Source organism: Balaenoptera borealis, assembly GCF_965194805.1.
Source record: "Balaenoptera borealis genome assembly, chromosome: 19".
Taxonomy (NCBI): Eukaryota; Metazoa; Chordata; class Mammalia; order Artiodactyla; family Balaenopteridae; genus Balaenoptera; species Balaenoptera borealis.
In genome coordinates, this window is record NC_138878.1 from 13,305,930 (window position 1) to 13,327,525 (window position 21,596).

A 21,596-nucleotide genomic window follows, 5' to 3' on the forward strand; every position below is an offset into this window, starting at 1 on the left:
GGGAACAGAAAAATAAATCCTGCTAATCTCTACAATGGAATATTATGCAACCAATGGGATTGAGATGGGGCTTTTGTACTGACATGGAAAAGTGTCCAAGATGTATTATGGAGATTTTTTTAAATTATGGCAGGACACTATTAATAGTATGAGCCCATTTTTACTATTAATGAAACAAGTATGCTGGAAAATATTTGAAAGACAATAATAATAGTGGTCCTCTCTACAGAGTAGATGATGTAAAATTAAAAGGTATTTTCTTTAACTTTATAAGTAAATTTCTGTAGTGTTTTACAAGAGCATGTGTTTCTTGTGTAATCAGCAAAACAATAAATATTCAGGAAGAAAATAATTTTATGGGCACCCCCCCCCAAAAGAAATCCATATATATCTCCAGGTGTGGGAATCTGCCCAGAGTTTTCTAGGCCTTTGTCTGCCTCCAGATGGCCCTAGTGATGCAGGAGGTTCTCAAAGCCTTGCACAGGGACTGAGCCTTGTTCCATATGGGTGTGGCCCTGAGGACTTTGAAAATGAACGACAGGAAGGACCACCAAGAACTGAGGAAGGCCCTGTGCAGTCTCCCCTCCTCTCTCCTCCTACACCCAGTAGTAGTAACGGAAGCATCCTCCAAACCCATCCCCCATGGGGGACACTGGCCAGACAGAGAGTGCTCAGGCAGGCTCTCAGTCACTGAGGAGCTTGTGTCCCTGGTAAGGGAAGCAGAAGAAAGCTGAACAACAGCGCCCCTCAGAGGTGGAGAGAGGCCCGGGCAGCTTGCACTGGAATTCTAAATGAAGAAGTCTTTCGGAATACTGAAAAGAAGACCTCTATGTATAAAATAGATAACTAATGAGAACCTACGGTAGAGCACAGGGAACTCTACGCAATGCTCTGTGGTGACCTAAATGGGAAGGAAATCTAAAAGAGAGGGGATATATGTATACATAGAGCTGATTCACTTTGCTGTACAGCAGAAACTAACACAACAATAAAAATTAATAATAATCATAATAAAAGACCTGCCTCCAAAGGGTTACAGAATATCCAGTATATATTAAGCATTTACACAAATCCTACAGCTGTTACTATGCAATACAACTGTGCTGTTCATAAGATAATTACAGGATTTATAAAAATGATTGCTTCTTGGAGCATTAAAGGCAAAGGGGTCTGGTGCTGGGAGGGAGCCAAAGTTGTCTGAGGGCAGCTTTCTTTTAACCCTGTCGGCATTTCTCTGTGGGATCCGTGTGTCCCGTTTAGGCCTGATGTCAGGATTTGGGGTTCTTTGGCAGCAGCCTCCTGCCCCACCTGGGGTAAAGCCCTAGGAATAAGTCCCCCATCCCACCTCTGCTTTCACCCCCAAATTCCCCACTTGTTTTGCCAACGGTGCCCTTCGGTGTGGATGTCCGCGGCATGCCAGCCGGACATCCTCTGTGAGGCCCTCATGCCCCATGGCCCAGCAAGCCGATGGGGGAGGCAGCTGTGTCTGAGAAGAGCTGGGGCTCCCCCAGGGAGGCAGCTGCGGGGACGTCTTCACAAACAGGACACTTCAGCCTCGCCTCACCTCGCATGGGCGGCCACCAGCGATCCCGCGTCCCTGCCCTACTCGCCTTGTTTATTCCCCTTTGACTTCAGTAGTTTCACTACCTGAACCCCTGGGGGAGGTTTCCAGGGCTAAGGAGACCCCTCAGGGAAATCCCTCCCAATACCCAGGGAGCCAGAATTAATAGAGCAGGCGTGAGGCTCTTCAAGAACTGAGCCTCTCCAGCTCTGGACCTGGTGGCTGTCCTGGAGGATTGCATCAGATCCCGCCTTTGCCCCGCAGGTCCCAGCTGGGGCCTCTGGCTTTGGCCCTCTCCCCCTCCTCTCTGGCTCTCGGCTGCCTCCCCTCCTCTCTCGCCCAATCTGCCCCATCCTTCTGGCCTCCTCCACACAGGGAATTGGCCCAGCATTAGGCTGCCAGATGTCCACAGGTTCAGGGGACCCAGCCCAGTTCCAGAGCCTCTGTTCCAGAAGCAGCTCTGCCCAGAAACACAGATTTAAAGTCAAGTGTCTAAACATTCATCCAGTAGCTGTTTGCACTGGGTTTTTCCCCCCAGGAGCCTCTGGGAGACGTGTGTGTGTGTGTGTGTGTGTGTGTGTGTGTGTGTGTGTGTGTGTGTGTGTGTGTGTGTGTGTGTGTGTGTGTGTGTGTGTGTGTGTGTGTGTGTGTGACTGACAAAGAGAGAAACCAAAACAAAATAGAGATATGGACAGAGGTCGTCCCTGGGGTGAACAGAAGGAAAACAGGATGTTAGCTGTGGTTCAGTTTCTTTCCTCTCAAACTCCTCTCTAACACGGGGTCGATAACACCCGTCTGCTTACCTGGCAGCGTCCTGAAGACCAGATGGGGCAGGGAGGGGAGAGCTCTTTGTAAATGGTGAGCACCACGCAAAGTAATATTTATATTGGAGCAGAGCCTGAGGAAGTCAATTTCTTGCCGCAAAGGGTGGCGTTTGTCCCAGAGGAACTCAGGCTGGAGGGTAGAGGGCTACTTGCCCTTCCATAAATTTGAACTCCGGACAGACAGCCAGGAGGTCTGGCTTCATGAACGCTTTCTTGTGCAGGTAACGAGGAGTCTAAAACTGCATAACTCCCCTCCTTGATTTCCTTAAACTCCGCAACACAGAATAATACAGATTGGTGAGCGCCACGCCCTAGGCCTGTGCTTCTCGAACTTAAGCGCGCAGGAGACTGGTTCAAGCGCAGATTTCTCGGCCTCACTCCTAACAATTCTGATTCAGTCGGTCTGGGGTTGGTCTGAGAATTTGCATTTATAACAAGCTCCCAGGTGATACTGACACTGTCAGGCCGCAACCACTCTTTGAATAGTGCTGGTCTAGGCCCCTCTTGTCAAAAGAGGTGCCATCACTTGTCAAAATGAGACCCCAGTCTACCATCTCGGGCTTCACACCAGCCCCCCACCTCAACCTTGAATGTGAAGCCAAAGGCGCTGTCTCTCTAGGGAGAAGATGCTCACGTTCAAAAGCAGTGGTTCTGCTTTGAAATGTTCATGCTCCTATGTTGTTAAAATCCAGATTCTGGCCAGCAGGTCTGGGGTGGGGCCTGGGATTCTGCATTTCTAACAAGCTCCCAGGTAATTCCAATGTTCCCGTTCCACAGACCACACTTTGAATGACAAGCCCTCATACTTCAGACCCACCAAATTAAAATCTCCATTTTAACACGCTCCCCAGGTAATTCTTGCATACCTTAAAATTTGAGACAGGTCGCACTAAAGCAGTCCTTAATCCTGACTGCACATCAGAATCATGTGGCGAGCTTTGCAACATGCCCAGGAGGCACCCTCACCCCATCAATTAAATCAGGAGCTCTGTGGGTAAGGCCCAGGCAGTGGTGCACTTTGAAAAGCTTCCCACGTGATTCTAATACATAGCCTGGGCTGAGAATCAGGACTCTGAGGCTGCAGTCATGCTGGAACTCTTTGGGCTGAAGGGTTTACAGCCATGGATTGGTTCAGAAGACCTTAAGAGCAGAGTATAAAAATGATGCTTTCCATTTATGTGAGATTTTACATTTTCCAGAATGCTTTCACAGCCTTATCTTGTATGGCTGTCACAATGGTTCTATAAAGTAAAAAAAAGCATAAATAGTTTTGAGCGTAAATAGTTATACCCATTTTAGAGATCAAGAAACAGGTTCAGAGAGATTGACTTGCTCGACATCGCATGGACAGTCACAGAGCTGGTGGTAGACTTACAACCCTTAATCGGGTTCCTCTTACCTGTTCAACTCTCAGAAAATCTGTACGCACAAATCTCAGTGAGAAACAAGCCCCTCTCCACTGTGAGGCAGGGCATTCTTTGGTCAAGGTTTTCCAAGTGTCTGTGGTCAGATTAATTGTAAAGAAGTGTTGACTCACTTCAAAATTTGGGGAAACTGAGGCACCATGGTGGTGAAGAATGGTAGCAAGCCCAGAATAAGGAAGGATGCAGGGTCCCCGGCTCCTCCCATCCCCCTCCCTAATATTCACAGGTTGCGGTTTGATATGGGGAAGTTAGGAGTGATGGTTGCTATGGTAACCACATCCTTATCAATGCCCATCCACATGAGATTTGCACGGTGGCCAGTCACCCCACCCCCCTATAAGACGGTCATAGAAAAAGCAAATCACTTGCCCAGTGCTGAAGTCCTCCCTGGAAGGAGGTAGGCCAACCTGTCCTCTACCCCCACCTCGTATAATAGGTGCCTCCCGCGTGATGGTTAGGGAGTTGCTCTGAGGGAAGCCAAAGTAGCGAAGGCCTTTTCCCCCAGTGCTGGAGGATGCCCCGTCTGGGCCCTGCAGCCCCTGCCTGCCTATCTAATCTCTGCTCCTCACCCTCTCCCTTCAACTGGTAGATTCCTGCTATTCTTGTCTGGCTGCCTCACCCCCGTAGACCATTAAATGCTCTTGGGGAACAGGCCCATATCTAAACTTGGCTATAGTTCCCACAACGTTGAACTGTTGGTCAGTTCCAAAAAATAAAGGCTTGTGGAATTGAACAACATTTCTGTCCCTCTGCACAGAGCAAGGTGGTACTGTAGTTCTCAGCGTGGCAAGAGGGGTTTCTTTCCACAAGGGCACTGGCCCCCACTCCCTGCCTTTGCTAGTAGCTGGGGCTTCTCAGCGAGGCCTTCCCTGCCGACCGTGTGCAAGTAGCCCTCATAGATACTTCAGCCGCCTCCTAATACGCTCACAAAACAGACTCGTACTCACTGACTCAGGTGTCCACCCAGCCCTGGCCCGGGCCCAGCTCTGAGGCCTCTGGTACTTCGAACCCCAGCGCATGCTCACAATGTGAGCTCCACCCCTGCCCCCCGCCCCCGGCCCCTCCAACCCCAGCCCCTGCTCCTGGACCCAGAGCTGAGCTCAGCTTCCTGCCTGAGAAATGGAAGAATAGCCAGATCACGGCAGGGAGCGACCAGTGAGAGAAAGAGTACTCGTTCCTCCAACTCAGTGGCATTGTCAACTGGACCACTGCCCTTTTGTCTAGAAAGCCCTTCCTCCCTCCCTCCCTCCCTCCCCTCCTCAGTCCCCCTGCTGCAGCTGTCCAGCTCTCCCAGGAAGCTTTCAGAACATCCTAGAAGAAAGATGACCACTCTAGCCTAGGGGAAAAAAGGGAACTCAAGTCTCATCTCTCCCCACCATGCCCCCCCGCCCTGCAATTACAATCATATCCTTTCCCTGCAGATAAAAATACTTAATTTATCTCACATGATTCCTCCATACACTATGTATTGTGGCATCTTCCCCACTAGAGAGCGCCACTAGGATTATTCATTCCAAATTTAAATTCTCAGGGGACACTAGTGGGGTAGGCTAGGAAGAACACACACCCCGACTCCCACATCGCCCTCCAGCCTCCCAAAGCCCCCACCAAGGCCAGGCTAAATACTTCTTTTTGATTATCTTTGTTTAGTTTGTAATGCCATTTGCCCTGAAGCAAGCTACCATCTCCCTTTCCTGTGCAAGTTGAATATTCTCTATGGGAACCTTGCTCAACTGCTTTAGATCAGATTTGGAACTTGACTTGGTCAGTGGTTTCCAAACCTTGCTATATATATGGAAATTACCTGGGAGATTTTTTTAAAAATCACGATGCTTAGTTCATACCCCAAACCAATTACATCAGAATGTCTGGGGATGGGAGCCAGACGTCCGTATTTTTTTTTAAGATTCTAGGAGATTCCCATTCACAGCAGTCTGGGGAGCACTGCCTTAGACCTGTCTGATTTCCCACCCACAAATGATTCCTCCCCATCACAGACAGACCAGGGAGCTTGGCCATGGACTCAGCTCGCCCTGGTCCCTGGTCTCTAGGTCTTTTGGGTTCAGTGGTGAAGAACCTAAAGGACTTCTTACTACATACGTGATCTTGCAAGTCAGGCCTTGACCTTGGGACCCGGTCCTGATAACGGCACTTTTCACCCAAATTCATTCCCATTTTTTATACAAGTTCTGGTAATTGCACTCAAACAATAGTAACATTTACACTGCACCCATAACGGACTGAGTGACGGGCTTTACATACAAAAATCCCATTTAATTACCCATTTTACAGATGACATGGGTTAAATAACTTTCCCAAAGCCATACAGCTCGTAAGTACAGCAGAACCAGGATCTGAATCTACCTCCACAGACCTCAGAGCCCCCTCTCTTCATTACTGTGGAGTGGGTTGCCTCCCATATGCTTGATCCCTGTGACCACCTCTCAGGTGCCCCCATCCCTGCTTTTCTCTTGCCACTCTTCCCTTCTGCATTAGTTTCCTGGAGCTGCCGTGACAAAGTACGACAAACTGGGTGGCTTAAAACAACAGCAATTGATTCTCTCACAGTTCTGGAGGCTAGAGTCCAAAATCAAGGTGTTGGCAGGGCTGGTTCCAGGTTCTGAGGGGTAATGTGTTCCATGTCCCTCTCCTGGCCTCTGGTAGTTGCTAGCAATTCACAGTGCTCCTTAGCTTGGAGATGCATCACTCCAATCTCTGCCTCTGTCTTCATGTGGCCTTCTTCCCTGTGTATCTTTGTATCTTCACTTGGCCTTCTTCTAAGGACACCAGTCATTGGATTTAGGGCCCACCCTAATCTAGTATGACCTCATCTTAACTAATTACATATGCAAAGACCCTATTTCCAAATAAGGTCACATCCTGAGTTCCAGGTGGACATGGATTCTGGGGGGACACTCTTTTTTTTTATTAGAAAGTCTACTTTATTATTATTTTTTTGGCTGCACCGAGCGGCTTGCGGAATCTTAGTTCCCCGACCAGGGATTGAACCCGTGCCCCCTGCAGTGGAAGTACGGAGTCTGAACCGCTGGACCACAAGGGAAGTCCCTGGGGGGACACTCTTCAACTCAGTACACACTCCTACCCCAAAGACCCAAGTTCTGCCTCTGACCTCATTCGCCCTAGTGACCAGGGCTTGCCACCTGCTGACAAATCTCGAGGCTGATGACCTGTTGTCCCCTGTCAGATCTCCAGCTCCTGCTGCTTGCCCAGCTGGCTATGGACAGACAGCTCCCAGGTCCTCCTCCCTCTGCCAGCATGGCCCACACGCTGGTCCCTCCCAGTCTCTGACTACTGAACGTATATCCCAAAGGCAACGCCGTTATTAATCTTGGGTCTCTATGGTTGCAAATGGCCAGAGGGCAGGACCCACATCCCTAACAGTCCAGGGCTGGCCCAGACACCTGCTTGACCAGTGAGGAGAACAAGTTCTCAGTGAAGCCCCCCACTTCCCCACCCCACCCATCCACCATAAGTTTTACTACTTAGCTCTGAGGTTCATTGCTTTTTTTCTTTGCTCTCTTTGCAGGAAATGGGTATATTGAAGGTAAAGAGCTAGAAAACTTCTTCCAAGAACTGGAGAAGGCAAGAAAAGGCTCTGGCATGGTAAGCCCAGACCCCTCTCCCATTGTTTGGAATTTTCCGTCATCCTGACCATGGCTTTGAGGATTGTCTGTCCTAGGTCATACATTCCATCAGCAGCCTGACATCTCTGGTCTTGACCCTTAGAGTTTTTCTTTTATCTGGAAGGATTTTAAAAATTGAAATACTCCCTTAAAAGAGTACCTTACCTCACTATCTCTGGGTGTCTGGGATTGAGGGGTGTTCATGGGTACCAGGGCTTGATAAACTCCCCAAAACTGCAAAACTTTGTGTCTGCGTCTGTGTGTATAAAAAGTATTTTTTCCTAGGGAAGAGTCCATAGCCTACCTAATATGCTCAGAGGGGTCATGACTCAAGATTGGATGCCTAGAGGGTTTCAAGTGCCTTTATTCAAGACTGGAGTTTCTCAGCCTCGGCACTAATGACATTTGGGGTAGACAGCTCTTCGTCATGGGGGGCTGTCCATGGCACTGCAGGATGATTAGCAGCATCCCTGGCCTCTACCCATGAGATGCTAGTAGCAGCCCTCCATGTTGTGACAATCAAAAATGTCTCTGGACATTACTAAATGTCCCCTGCAGGGGATGCAGAATCGTCCCCACTAGAGAACCACTGTTCTAGACCAACCAAGGTTGGAACCTCGGCAAGGACCTAGAGGAAAGTGGAGGATTGCTCCAAACCAGCATGTGAGCCAGATCGTACTGGCTCATGTGTGCAGGTGTCAGACTGCCCTTCATGGCCTGAAGTGACTGCAAATCATGTCCCAGGCCCTTAATGGCAGGCACATTGTTTCCCCACGTGCCAACCTGGCACGACTGACTTCACTAAAGCCTTTTGGGGGAACGTCTGAAATATTGAAGAGGTAAGGTGATTGGAGGTAGTCTGTTGTGATTCCCATGTCTGGTTCTCGAATATATGGAGTCAGACCAACTCCCTCCCCGCCAGCTCCTGCGGGTCCTTTGGTCGCAGGGGTGGTCTCTCTACTCTCCCCTGCTGCGTGTCTGTTGGCCAATCCACTGCTTATTAGCGAGTCTTCATGGAGCGCTTTGGGAGATGAGTCACAAATCCACTGGTGAGCCCCTGGTTCAGAGCTCTCGTCAGCGCGCCCTGGTGAGGAAGATGTCCAAGCGATGGGCTTAAGTGATGGAGGTGATTCATGGGTTTGTTTATCAACAGTCCCCCGTCACCCCTCATTACTAGGATAATGAAGCCCGGATCACAGAAAACACAGGCTTCACAACTGGTTCTGGGATCGTGGGGTAGATGGAGGAATGTGTTTTTACAAAGTGCTTCAAATCTGAAATCCTTCTCTTAGTCATTCCCTTCCTCAGATGGCATCAGGGGTGATTTTCAAGTCTGTCAACAACATTCTCAACTAACATCACCCCAGACTGGATCTCAGAGCAGCTGTTCTGTGGTAGAAAAAATAGTGGCCTTGGAAACAAGAGTCATGAGTTCAAATTCTGGTGACCTCAGGAGAAGTCACGTCATCTCAGCCTCCATTTGTGTGTAAAATGGACAGGCTACTAACATCATGGGGACTGTTGTGGAAAGCAAATAGGATGGCCACATTTGTGATAAGGGTCTAGGCTCATTCCATGCACATTTGTAGATGTAACGCAATAAATATTGATAAACAAATACATATGGGCAAGTTGAGACCAGTCCAAAAGGTAAAAAACAATAGAAGGGATTCAGAAAAGACTCTAAGAATTGGTAGAATTCTCCTTGGCCCAATCCTAGGAAACACACAACCCACCAGAAAGCCGTTAGATAAGCGAAGAGGCTTCAGATGCCAAGATGATTCATCACTGATTAGGGATAAGGAAGAGCTCACTAATGGAAATACTTAATAAGCAGCACCCCAAACAAAGAGAAGCTCTGAGAACTTCAAGAGAACCTTAGATTTAAGTTAGGTAATGAAGGCCCAATAGAACTTTTGAAGTTCTTTGCCTTTTTAGTAGTCACATTCATCTAGTGGACTATTTAAATGACCCCTCAACTATATAGACTTTCTCTTCACATTCTTCCTAGCCTAAAATCAAGAGTGAAAAGCATTGTAGAATTTCCAGTTTGTCTTTAAAGAAGAAAATGAGCGGTCGCCTTTGCTCTGGTGGAGTGTCTAGAACTTATTGGGGGCCCCTGCAATAGGTTGGGCTTATTAGAAGCTGCCTCAATGAAATGTTGGGGCCTGAGTTCTCACACCTGAGTGATGGAAATAAGTCCTCACCCTTCTGATAGACTTATGGTTTAATCCATCTCAAAGGCAGACGGGCATGTTTACCTATGTGGTACAGAGCACATCCATATGTTCTGTTTCCCTTTGAAAATTATGCGATTGAGCCTCAAAGAAGAGAACACTTAGGGCTTCCCTGGTGGCGCAGTGGTTAAGAGTCGCCTGCCAATGCAGGAGACACGGGTTTGAGCCCTGGTCCGGGAGGATCCCACGTGCTGTGGAGCAACTAAGCCCGTGCGCCACAGGTACTGAGCCTGCGCTCTAGAGCCCGCGAGCCATAACTACTGAGCCCACGTGCCACAACTACTGAAGCCCGTGCTCCTGGGGCCCGTGCTCCGCAGCAGGAGAGGCCACTGCAATGGGAGGCCCGTGTACCGCGGCAAAGAGCGGCCCCCGCTCGCTGCAACTGGAGGGGGCTCGCGCGCAGCAACGAAGACCCAACGCAGCCAAAAATAAATAAATTAATAAATAAATAATAAATTTTTAAAAAGAGAGTGAACACTTAGATTTGGAGGAACCCTAAAAAGGGAAAGGGTGCAGCCCTGATTACTCAGAGCATTGGTTCAACCTGGTTCCATGCCTGCATATTTGGGGTGCAGAATGATTCCCCACCATCGCTGCACCGAGAGGGTGAGAGATCCACGGTTCGCAGGGGACCCAGCAGCAAAATCAGCGCCCTTTGTCTTTCTGCAGATGTCAAAGAGTGACAACTTTGGGGAGAAGATGAAGGAATTCATGCAGAAGTATGACAAGAACGCAGATGGGAAAATCGAGATGGCAGAGGTGAGTCCTAGTATCCTGCTAAGAGCTACACGGGAAGGGCCGTCGGTTGCCTGTGCCTCTCCCATGCACAAGAGTCCTTCTAGGGATCCGAGTGAGGCGGTGGTCTTGAAGCCCCACCACCACCCCCAGCACTTAGGCTGATGAAAGAGAACAGATGGAGCTTTTCCTTTGACTCACAAGGAACGAGGAAGCAACAAACATTGGCCTAAGACAGGGATGAAGACTTTTAATGCTCTCAGGGTCCAACGGGTACTATAAATGTGTGATGAGCTCAGTTTAAGACAGAAGAGAGGGTGAAGTTTGCAGAACAGGAGAGTTCATGCCCCACCTAAAGGCATCCAAAGGTGTGTGTGTGTGTGTGTATATATATATATAATTTATATATGTAGCATGTATAATTTATATATATTTATACACACACATACATTCATATGTGTGTATTGATGTGCATAGATATATACATATTGTTAAAAGATAAACTGAGGCATATTAAAAATTTTAAGAGTTTATTGGAGCAAAAATCAATTCAAATGGGCCAGCACCGAACCTAAAATAGTTAGGAACACTCTACCAATGGGAGCTAAGGGAAAGACGTTTATATAGAAGAGACAGTTACAAAGCAAGGAAATTATTTGATTGGCTAGAGTGTAAGTGGCTGCATTAGTCAGGAAAGCCTAGTTGGCTGCTTTGGCTGTTTGTTTAGACTTTGGTTTGCTTATGTAGGCTACTAAGGCATTAAGGCTACCTCAGTCTAATGGCCTCCTTGTTTAACAATTTATATATACACACATACACTTATACAGACACATATACATGTGCATGTGTGTGCAGGCCTAACCAGACACCTCTGGAAATCAGTTTGCAACCCATGGTCAAGTGGTCCAGAATGATGACAGCGGCACACAAAGGAGGGCAGAACTCCTCCTGGGATGGACTGGTTGCCATGGTGCCTTAGGTCAGTGCCCTGGAAGGAGAGATCGAGACAGAGATTCGTGGGTAGGATTTCAAGAGAAGGCAGGAGAGAGCAACAGGAAAGGGCAGAGGAAGAAGCCAAGCAAGCGTGTGGTCTCAGCTGGAGCCTCTTCTTGGCCTGATCTCATGGGGGGCTCTGGAGTGTGGATTGCGCCACGGGGTTGGCCCCACCTTGAAGCAAGGGGTAGGATGGTCCTTTGTACCCCTATGTCAATCAGGCGTTGGATGCAAGCTGCCCCCTCCAGGATGGGGGTCAGAGGGAAGGATGGCTGGGGCAGTTTGGTGGAGGGCAGTTCTCCTGCAGGGGGCAGCTATGAGCCACTAGCGGTCATCCTTCACAGCAGCTGAGGGATGGGCTACCAGCCTAGTTAAAGGTGATCTGTGAAAAGCACCAAGACCATCCCCTATAGATGCCTAAACTGCAGGCCTCAGAACATCCTGACTCAAATGGGCTTAAACCAGGGGTTGGCAGGCTTTTTCTGTAAAGTTCCAGACTATGGTCAGTGTTTTAGGGTTTGCAAGCTGTAAACCCTGCCTTCTTCAACTCTGCCCTGTGGCACAGAACAACCACAAACAGTATGTAAACGAAAGGGCGCTGCCATGTTCCAATACAAGTTTATTTACAGAAACAGGTATTGAGCCAGATTTGGCTCATGGGCCATAATATACTGACTCTCGGCTTAAACTATGAGAGGCTCCTAATGAGAAAGGCCATGAGAAGGACTGGCTCCTGGTGAAGGAGACCAGGTCTCCAGCCCTGCTTCTCGGCAGTTCTCTTGGTTCTGTTCTCCACCCCAAAAACGGCTTCATCCTCAGGCTGGTAGCAAGCTGGCTAGAGCAGTTCCAGGCATCACATCCAGATGCAGAAGGGGCCCATCTCATTTGGTCCCTGATAAGAATAAGGAAACCTTTCCCAGGGGTACCCGCAGTAGAGCTCCTCTCACATTTCATTGGCCAGGAGTAGGTCACATGTCTAGCCATAAGCCAATCACTGGCAAGGGACATGGGATTATCACATCTAGCTGAGACTAACTAGGATTTGCCTGTGACTCAAGCATGCTGGGAGCAGAGAAGAGGGGAAGGCCATTGGGGGGGGGGCAGCCAACAGTGTTTGCAGCACAAGAGTACTTGCAGTTTTTTAAAACTCGTATTTGTTGTGGTATAATGTACATATAATAAGCAGTATCGATTTGCAGTGTAAAATTCCATGAGTCTAGACAGTTGTATACAGCCATGTAATCACCACCACAATCAAAATACGGCATCTCCATCACCCCCAAAATGTTCCTCTGTCTGGTCAGGCCATCCTGCACTAGCAGCCACCAATCTCAGATTAATTTGCATTTTCTAGAATTATATGTATGGAATCAGCTATTAAGTATTCTTCTGAGTCTGGATACTTGCGTTTTAAAGTGGCACCACTTTCTGTCCCTCCAGCTGCTCATACCCAAAGGTTTGGGGGTGACCCAGAAGCGCTTCTCAGAACATCCTTCTTCCCCTTTGAAGGGCTGCCAGCCCCTGTTCTCAAGGAAGGAAGCAAAATGGAGCAAAATGTGACTCCCATGCTGCCTTGCCACTGGCTGTTTTCCATCCTTCCTGCAGGAAAGTCTGTTTGCTTCCTGGCAGGGCTCTCCGTAATGTTACTGTTGCTCTCTGATCCCCACAGCTGGCGCAGATCTTGCCGACCGAGGAGAACTTCCTTCTGTGCTTCAGGCAGCATGTGGGCTCCAGCACCGAGTTTATGGAGGTGAGACCAAGGCGCTGCCTTCTCTCTTGCACATCGGGGCCTGCCTTTCTCTTGTGTTCACAGCCAGGCCCACCCAATGCCTGGGAATGGTCCCTGGAAGACACTAAACTCCTTTTGAGTAGCTCAGCTACTCAAAATGTGATCCATGGACCAGGAGCATCAATGTCACCACCACCTGGGTGCTTGTTAGAAATGCAGAGTCCCTGACCCACTGAATCAGAATCTACATTTTAGCAAGATCCCCAGGTGACGTGTGTGCACGTTAAAGTGTGGGGAATAAGGTGAGAGGTAAGCTTGCGTAAAGTACCTTTGGAAAATAATGTGTACACACCACTTCCCATTTGGGTATTTGCCATAGATATTTGCATATTACAAGCTCTGAGAAATCCTGCAGTAATGAGACCTGTTTCACTTGGTTTGCCTCCAGAATCTTTCATATTTTCTTCTCACTCAATAGCATTAGTGTTCCTGGAATTCAGAGTCCCAAGGAGCATTCCTGAGAAGGATGGATTTAGGTACCATTCTAAAACTGAAAAAGCCCAGTGAGAATTCCAGTTTCCAGTATCTTCCAGGTTTGGTCTTTGACTGTGGTCCGGGCTTCACTGTCCATCTTTAAAATGGATGTTGCCATCTTTGCAGTAGCAATTCTTTGAGATCCTCATGGGAAATAGGACATCCAAACTCAAGTGTCTTTTGAGTAACATTCAATTGATAGATTGAACCATGTGAAATTGCTCATATTTAACCATTCTTTATTTACAAAAATTGGAAATTCCATATGGTTTAACCAAATATATTACTAATCCTGATGTCCAGCAAACTACCAGTTATTTTTTTGCTATTTTTCTGGGGCTCTGCACCCTAGCCATTCAATGTATGTGTCCCTCAAGGTGAAATTCAACCCATACCACCCCCCCCGACACACACACACACACGCTGCCTGCTGTGATAAATAATGACTAGCCTTCAACACAACTCCAGTCGCCACTTGTCACGTTAAGTCCATTTCTAGCCACCGGTAATCCCCTGTCCCTGATTCACTGCTTAAAAATGACTGGAGAGCTAGTCCAGAAACACACATGGCAGTGAGTTCCCCACATAGATAGAAAATCAGTTAGAAATAATGGATTCTTAGGGCAGAAGACTCATTTTTTTAAGTGGTAGCTTGCCTAAGCATCAGACATGGATTTAATTTTATTGTGCTTTAAAGGATTTTCTCCAGTTTTTTCACGACGGCAAAATTCCATAAGCTGGTCACTGACATGCTGGATTCTGTTCTTAGTCCCCCCTCTTGCCTGTCTAGGAGGAAAAGTCCGCATATACATAGAACTTGTCAGGGTGCGGCTTTTGTGAGTGTCAATTTTTCTGTCTGTAGAAAAGGGAGTGTTTATACTTGATTACTCCTTTCCTGATAGGGAGGCGGCCAGAGATTGGCCTCCCTTCCACCTATGATCAGGAAAATGGGGATGACAGCTTGCAGGGGGCAGAGATGCTTAAAGAGGAGGGGAAGGAAACCCTCTCTCTCTAAATCATCAGTGGTTTCTCTCTGTGTAGTTGACATGGTTCCATATTTTACCTGCCTTTATCCTTTAAGCCCCAGAATAACTACTGAGCCTATACCACCCCCATCCCACAGGTTTCCTGGGACCCCATTATCCTACAGGATCATCCCCTCCTGGGGTTGTCCATTCGTTCCATCTTTATCAGCTGGAAACATGAAATGGCCCCTCTGTAGCCCTGAAAGGTTTGTGCTGTCAGATGCTTCCATCCCACTGCTCATCACAACATTTTAATTTCTAATGTTAGTGACACCTCAGGATTTCTTTGAGATTTCACAAAGCCCAGGTCTCTTGAACTCTTTTCCTTGAATGGGAAGAGAATAATGACCATACTTTGTGATGGCTGAGCACAAAGTATTGGATGGGAAGAGAAGTCCAGCGTGAGAGCGTGGAGCTGGGGGTGGATCCAGGGAGGGAGGGAGAGAGGGAGGGAGGGAGGTCAGACCTGCTAGGATGGTCTCACTCTGAAAGCAGCTGGCTGCTCTGCTTTCTGGGAGGACTGGGGTCCCTTCAGGTTATCCTCCCCTGAGGCAATTTAGGGGGTGTCTGCCTTTTTCTCCCAGTCAAGACTCAACCTAGATGAACTAAATTCCAATACACTAAAGGCATGCAGGTGGTTGGTGAAGTCATATTTGAAAATCTGCACATATTTCTTTGTGCTTACTCAAGGGCGGGCTTTCGGAGCATGGGAAGGAATAGTCTGATGGAGCTGGGCATTTTCTTTCCCCAAAGAAAGAACTCTCCCCTAATCAAAAATCATTTACCCAAGTTGTATGTGGAAAAAATCTACCTTTTTATTGGGACTTGCTGATGTCTCATAACTTTTTAAAAAATCAGGATCAAATTTTTTGAGCCACTACTATACCATGAGAATTACACAGCCTAGTTTGCTGGTATGGAAGAAAGATCCTAAAATATCTATACATTCTCACACTCCTCACAATAAAAGGGGGACATGCCATCAACAGACGAACGTCTGGTACATATATATAATGAAATATTACTCAGCCATAAAAGAGGAATAAAATAATGCCATTTGCAGCTACATGGATGGAGCTAGAGATTATCATACTAAGAGAAGTATGTCAGAAAGAGAAAGACAAATACCATATGATATCACTGATATGTAGAATCTAAAATATGACACAAATGAACTTATCTACGAAACAGAAATGGATTCACAGACATAGAGAACAGACTTGTGGCTGCCAAGGGGGAGGGGGTTGGGGGAAGGATGGATTGGGAGTCTGGGACTAGCAGATGCAAACTATTATATATAGAATGGATAAACACCAAAGTCCTGCTGTATAGCACAGGGAACTATATTGAATAACCTGTGATAAACCATAACGGAAAAAATATATATGTGTGTGTGTGTGTGTGTGTGTGTGTGTGTGTGTGAGTGTGTGTGTGTGTGTGTGTGTGTGTGTGTGTGTATATATATATATGTATATATCTGAATCGCTTTGCTGTACACCAGAAACTAACACAACATTGTAAATCAACCAGAATAAAAAATTTTTTTAAAGTGGGGGACATGATGTGGAGAAGTTGAGGAGACAGGAGATCAAATTTGGGAAAAGAATTAGTGCCTGCTGACTCTCAGAAAATCAAGTGTTGCTGGTGTCTAGCTGTGCTGTTTGGAGCTGAGGGAGAAGGGAATAAAAATCAAGGGAAGAAAACTTGGAAGAAAATCTAAGAACTGTGATCAGGCACCAAAATAGACCAAAGATTAGGAAACAGGGTTCTCTGGGCCTTTTGTCACAGATACACCCACTCCCACCCCCCACCATGGTATTCCCTCCTCCCCACAAGATAGATTGGGTTAAACACTGGGGTTTCAGGACAGTTGCATTCAGGACCAGATTTTTGCAGGACCATTGTATTAGTTAACTATCGTTGTGTGTCAAATTACCCCCCAAAATTTACCAGCCTAAGGCAACATTTATTATCTCTCAGCTTCTGTGGTTGGAAATTTGGTAACAGCTCAGCCAAGTGGCTCTGGTTCAGAGTCAAGATGTCAGCTGGGCTGCAGTCATCTGAAGGCTTGACTGGAGCTGGAAGATGCACTTCCAAGATGGTGCACTCACGTGGCTGTTGGCAAGGGGCCTCAGTTCCTCACTACATGAGCCTTTCTATAGGGCTGCTTGAGTGTCCTTACGACGTGGCATCTGGCTTCCTCCAGAGTGAGTGATCAAAGAGAGAGAACAAGAAGGAAGCCTCAATGTCTTTATGACCTAGGCTTGGAAGCCACACACTGCCATATCTGCTGTGTTCTATTCATTAGAAGTGAGTCACTAAGTTCAGTCCACATTCAAGGAGAGGGGAACTAGGGAGGTGAAGAATTGGTGGACATTTTAAAACCATTCCTACTGTTTTTCCTTGTTTCTCCTGTGTGATGTCTGCTCCTGCTCACATGGCCAGAACAGAGAGGAAGGAGGTGGTCAGACCCATATCACCTGCTGAAGCTCTGCTTCTCTTTGATCCCCCAGATGCTGTGGTCAGCAGGCAGTTCTCTGGTCCTTCACAGGGACCCAATGCATGTACTGAATAACTGGGACTCAGATCAGAGCCCAGAACGAGTATGGAACAAGATCCAGTGATGGACCGATTGTCTAGGCCTAGATCACATGCCTACCTCTGGAGATGGGTCAGCCCCTCTTGAACCATGTGGACTGAGCATGAGAGAGGGGTGGTTTCCTAAAAAAAAGGGGGGTGATGCTTTTTATCAGAAAGATGGGGAGTGGCCTTGGGACAGTCTAAACAAACTGATTACACTACCAATTCTGTTCCACCTTCAGACATGGCTGCCATATGCATCGTGATGGAGGGGTAGAGGACACAGTACAATGAAGGGTAACCAAAGCCTGCTTCTGCCCCTTCCAGAGGGTTCTTACCCTTGCTCCCAACTCCCACGCAGAGAATGAGAAGCTTCCAGAACAGTAAAAGGACACCCAATATACCCACAGCAAAAATGGGATCCAACAGATCATAGTGCTAGTTCTGGTAAAAATCTGCCGGTTAACACCTTAGAAAACCATAACCCTGGTTACAAGATGATCCTGAAGCCAGTTATAGTAAGGAGACCTTGTCCCAGCAGGGTTTTTTTCTTCTCTATGTGACCTTGGCCAAGATACTTTCCCTTATTTCTTCATCTGCGACATGGAAGGGACCGGTCTAGACCATCTCCATGTCCCCATCTCACTGTAATATTCTTGAATATCAAGACCCAGCCTGGCCCATTAAAGGAAGATGGAGGGAAGCTTATAGGTGTGGATAAATCTTTGTGAATAGGTTGACATTCCCATTGCAGGCTTGGCGGAAGTATGACACAGACAGAAGCGGCTACATCGAAGCCAACGAGCTCAAGGTAAGATGAGCCTTGGAGAGGGCATGGAGGGTGCAGAGAATGGGCCTGAGACCAAAGTGGTGGTGGGTTTAAGGAACCTGGGGAGGGAGGAGAGGGTGGGTGAGGAATTTGGGTGTGTGGTCTGCTTAGGGATACTCAGGCCCGGCTCTGAATGGTTGGACATGTTCAGCCATGTGAAATCAGCAACACAGAGCTGTAGGAGTTCAACCAGTTCACATTCCTCTGCACGTCAGTGCCCAGGACAGGCATCCTCAAGGCATTCCAGCAGTTTGGCCTTCTGGCTTGCACGTCTACCCCTAAATTCCTCTGGACCCAAGGAGTCCCAGGCACTGCTTAGCATGTGTCCTGGGCTCTCTGAGGAGCCAGAGCCAGTTTCTACTGCCTGGCCTATGGGGTGAGGTTGCATCCAGCCGCTCCCTCCCCCTTCAGGGTTACTCCACAAGCATTAAGGGGTGAGGGAATTGTGAGGGCTGCAAGCTATGCAAATGATGGGCCCCGGAAAACAGTGTTGAGTGACTGTCTGAAGGAACAGGTAAGTGAGTCAGGGACAGACAGCCTGAACTGGGAGCTCTGAAGAGGACTTTGGTATTCCAGGGATTCCTGTCTGACCTGCTGAAGAAGGCGAACCGACCATATGATGAACCTAAGCTCCAAGAGTACACCCAAACCATAGTGAGTGGCTGAAAGTATCCCTCCTCCCCAGGGGTGCAGGACATGGGCCCCAAATCAGTGGGATTTGGGGTTTGTGAGGTCGTTAGTTGGCTGACTCTTCAGGCCCAGGAGAAGTGACTCCCAGTGGCAGCCAGCAAGAGGGATGCTAGTTCATGGGCCCTGCACCCTCTCTCTTGAGGTCCCCACTCAGCCAAATGCTCCTGGGCCAGTGTAAGACTAGAGCATCTGTTTCCATGACAGCCTCCACAGCTCCAGGAGAGGATAAACTTGGAGAGGGTGGGCCTTTGGTGCTGGTCTGCTGTCTTCTGCGGCCCTGTCCCTGAGAAAGGGGGAGGGGAGACGAGCAAGTCCCTGCTGTCTCCCCAGTGACCGATTCAGCCCATGCTGGTCCCTGCCACCAGGTGACCTCAGAGGACGCATGAGCATACTCCCCCATCCTCCTTCCTCTCCAGTACAGGGGATGGCAGGCCAAGGTCCCACATGAGAGAAGGTCAAAGCAAATAACCCAGGCACCACTTTCTGTCCCCAACAGCTACGGATGTTTGACTTGAACGGGGACGGCAAACTGGGCCTCTCGGAGATGTCCCGGTAAGTGCCTGCCCTCACTCACCCCAGCATCACTTTTCACAAGATCCCTGCAGATCATCCCTGTGCTACCGTCCCTATCACCAAGATCAATCAGTGGGGAAGGTGACAGGTCAGGTGTCCTGAAGCGCAAATCAAAGTCAGATCAAATCATGATCATCATCACCACAATGTTCCGTCTCCCTCTTTTTAGAACTTTCCACTGACACCTGATTATAAAGTGCTCAGAGATCGTTTCCATAACTACAGATGCTCCTTCTGCATCCCCTCCCCCCAGGTCCGAGTTGTTCTTGCTTCTGCTCTGTCTCCTAATCGCTGCTCTAACATTCTCTTTCCAGACTCTTGCCTGTACAGGAAAACTTCCTGCTTAAATTTCAGGTAAAATAGCCTCTTTGCTTTTCTTCAGTTCCTCCCTTCCCCTCATCCCTCTGAGCTCACCCTTCCTCAACACACACACACACACACACACACACACACACACACACACACACACACACACACACACACACACACACTCTGCAGGGCTTTGGCTTCTGTCTTTAATACCTTGGGCCTTCCAGGGCATGAAGCTGACCTCGGAGGAGTTCAACGCAATCTTCGCATTTTACGACAAGGTAAGACAGAGGACGGTGTGGATGGAAAAGCAGGAGGCCCATTCCAGCCCCCCACCTCCCCCCAACCCCGCCAGAATGGCTCGCCTTGGTCCTTAGGAGTAAACAAGCTGTCGGAGCAGCAATCTGAGCCAAGCAGTTTCTTCCTGTCCCTTTGGATTCCCTGCAGCATCTTCTGCTGTGTGAGAAGATAACTGTCCTTCACAGTGTGTGGCCTGTGGAACCCAAGGTTTTGGTTCCTTAAAAGTACAGGAGAGAATAGCTCATGGAAGAGGGTCATGCCTGGAACTAGGGTGTGATTACGTTGTTGGTACCCAAAGAGAGGAGGTGCTCAGTACTGCTCCCCTGGTGCCAGGTCATAATCTTGTTGTCTTCCTAGGAAGTGGGGAGTGAGAGGCCCTCCGTACCAATGTCGCCCCTCCCTTAGCTGCCCCTGTGTGGGTGACTCCAATGGTCTTCCTTAGAACTATAGGCTTGGGGGTAAACTTTAAATAGCCCCGTGTTCATCCTGACATCTTACTGTGGGATTCGACACCCAGGGAGTTAGCGAAATGCTTCTTGAACCTCACTTACAATTTCAATGCAAATGAAAAACACCAGAAGGGAAGGTTACCAAGTTTGCCCTGGACCCTCCCGTTCCTGCAGTGACTGGTAAAGTCAGAAGTGACACGTTATTTGGGCACCTCTTTTGCTCAGAGTAGAGACCATTAGCAAAGCTAGACTCTGGTCGGAGGTCGTGGGGCCTGAGTTCTGAGGCTCTGTGCTGACCCTCTGCTCCCCGCCAGGACGGAAATGGCTACATTGATGAGAATGAGCTGGACGCCCTCCTGAAGGATTTGTATGAGAAAAACAAGAAGGTGAGTGGCTGAGCCCAGAGGTGGGGTGCTGTCCTGGAGGTGGGATGGGGGTGGGAAGGAAGGCCGAGGGGTGCATTTTGCTCGTCTCTGATCACCCCCTAACGAGGCAATGGCAGTTTTTTGGTTTGATTTTTTTCTGGTTGAATTGATTGATGTGTTGTTTTTTTTTAATACACATAAAGAAGTTTGCCATCTTCACCACTTTTAAGTACAGTTCAGTGGCATTAAGTACATTCACACTGTTGTGCAACCGTCACCACCATCCAGCACTCTTTTTCATCTTCCCAGAATGAAACTCCGTAGCCATTAAACAATAACTCCCCCTTGCTGCCTGCCCCCGGCCACTGGCACTCATCATTCTACTTTCTCTGTGCATCTCACTGCTCTAGATACTTCGTACAAGTGGGATCATACAGTATTTGTCTTTCTGTGTCTGGCTTATTTCACTCAGCGTAACGTCTTCAAGGTTCATCCGTGTTGTAGCACATGTCAGAAATTCCTTCCTTTTTAAGGGTCAGTAACATTCCATGGTGTGTCTATCCCACATTTTATCTGTCCATTCACAGGCAGACACTTGGGTTTCTTCTACCTGCTGCCTGATGTAAATAATGCAGCTGTAAGGCCACGGCAGTTTTGATGTGGCCCAGTTCTTGGAAGTGTCCGCCACATGGCCAACAAAAAAGACTTTTTTACAGGAACCGGGAGATGAGTCTTGGCAGCGTTTTCCTCTACCTCCTGCAAAATGTCTTCCTCTGAGAAAATGGTTTTGCTGCT

The 21,596-nt window shown here is 48.1% G+C and overlaps 1 protein-coding gene and 2 long non-coding RNA genes across 3 annotated transcripts in view; 2 read left to right on the forward strand and 1 right to left on the reverse strand.

Annotated features, from left to right (window-relative positions):
- Positions 1–21,596, forward strand: part of LOC309617580 — a 548,498-nt gene that overhangs the window by 503,029 nt on the left and 23,873 nt on the right. The gene's annotated exons all lie outside the window — the stretch shown is intronic.
- The window catches only part of CALB2 (calbindin 2), a 28,571-nt gene that overhangs the window by 3,575 nt on the left and 3,400 nt on the right, over positions 1–21,596 (forward strand). Inside the window, exons 2-10 of the mRNA XM_082369985.1 lie at positions 7,357–7,433; positions 10,360–10,449; positions 13,088–13,168; positions 18,041–18,097; positions 18,692–18,769; positions 19,302–19,357; positions 19,693–19,732; positions 19,915–19,968; positions 20,751–20,822. Of these exons, the coding sequence (XP_082226111.1) occupies positions 7,357–7,433; positions 10,360–10,449; positions 13,088–13,168; positions 18,041–18,097; positions 18,692–18,769; positions 19,302–19,357; positions 19,693–19,732; positions 19,915–19,968; positions 20,751–20,822 (605 nt within the window). The remainder of the gene's footprint in view (positions 1–7,356; positions 7,434–10,359; positions 10,450–13,087; positions 13,169–18,040; positions 18,098–18,691; positions 18,770–19,301; positions 19,358–19,692; positions 19,733–19,914; positions 19,969–20,750; positions 20,823–21,596) is intronic.
- LOC309617563 overlaps positions 1–21,596 on the reverse strand; it is a 60,596-nt gene that overhangs the window by 3,459 nt on the left and 35,541 nt on the right. The window lies entirely within an intron of this gene.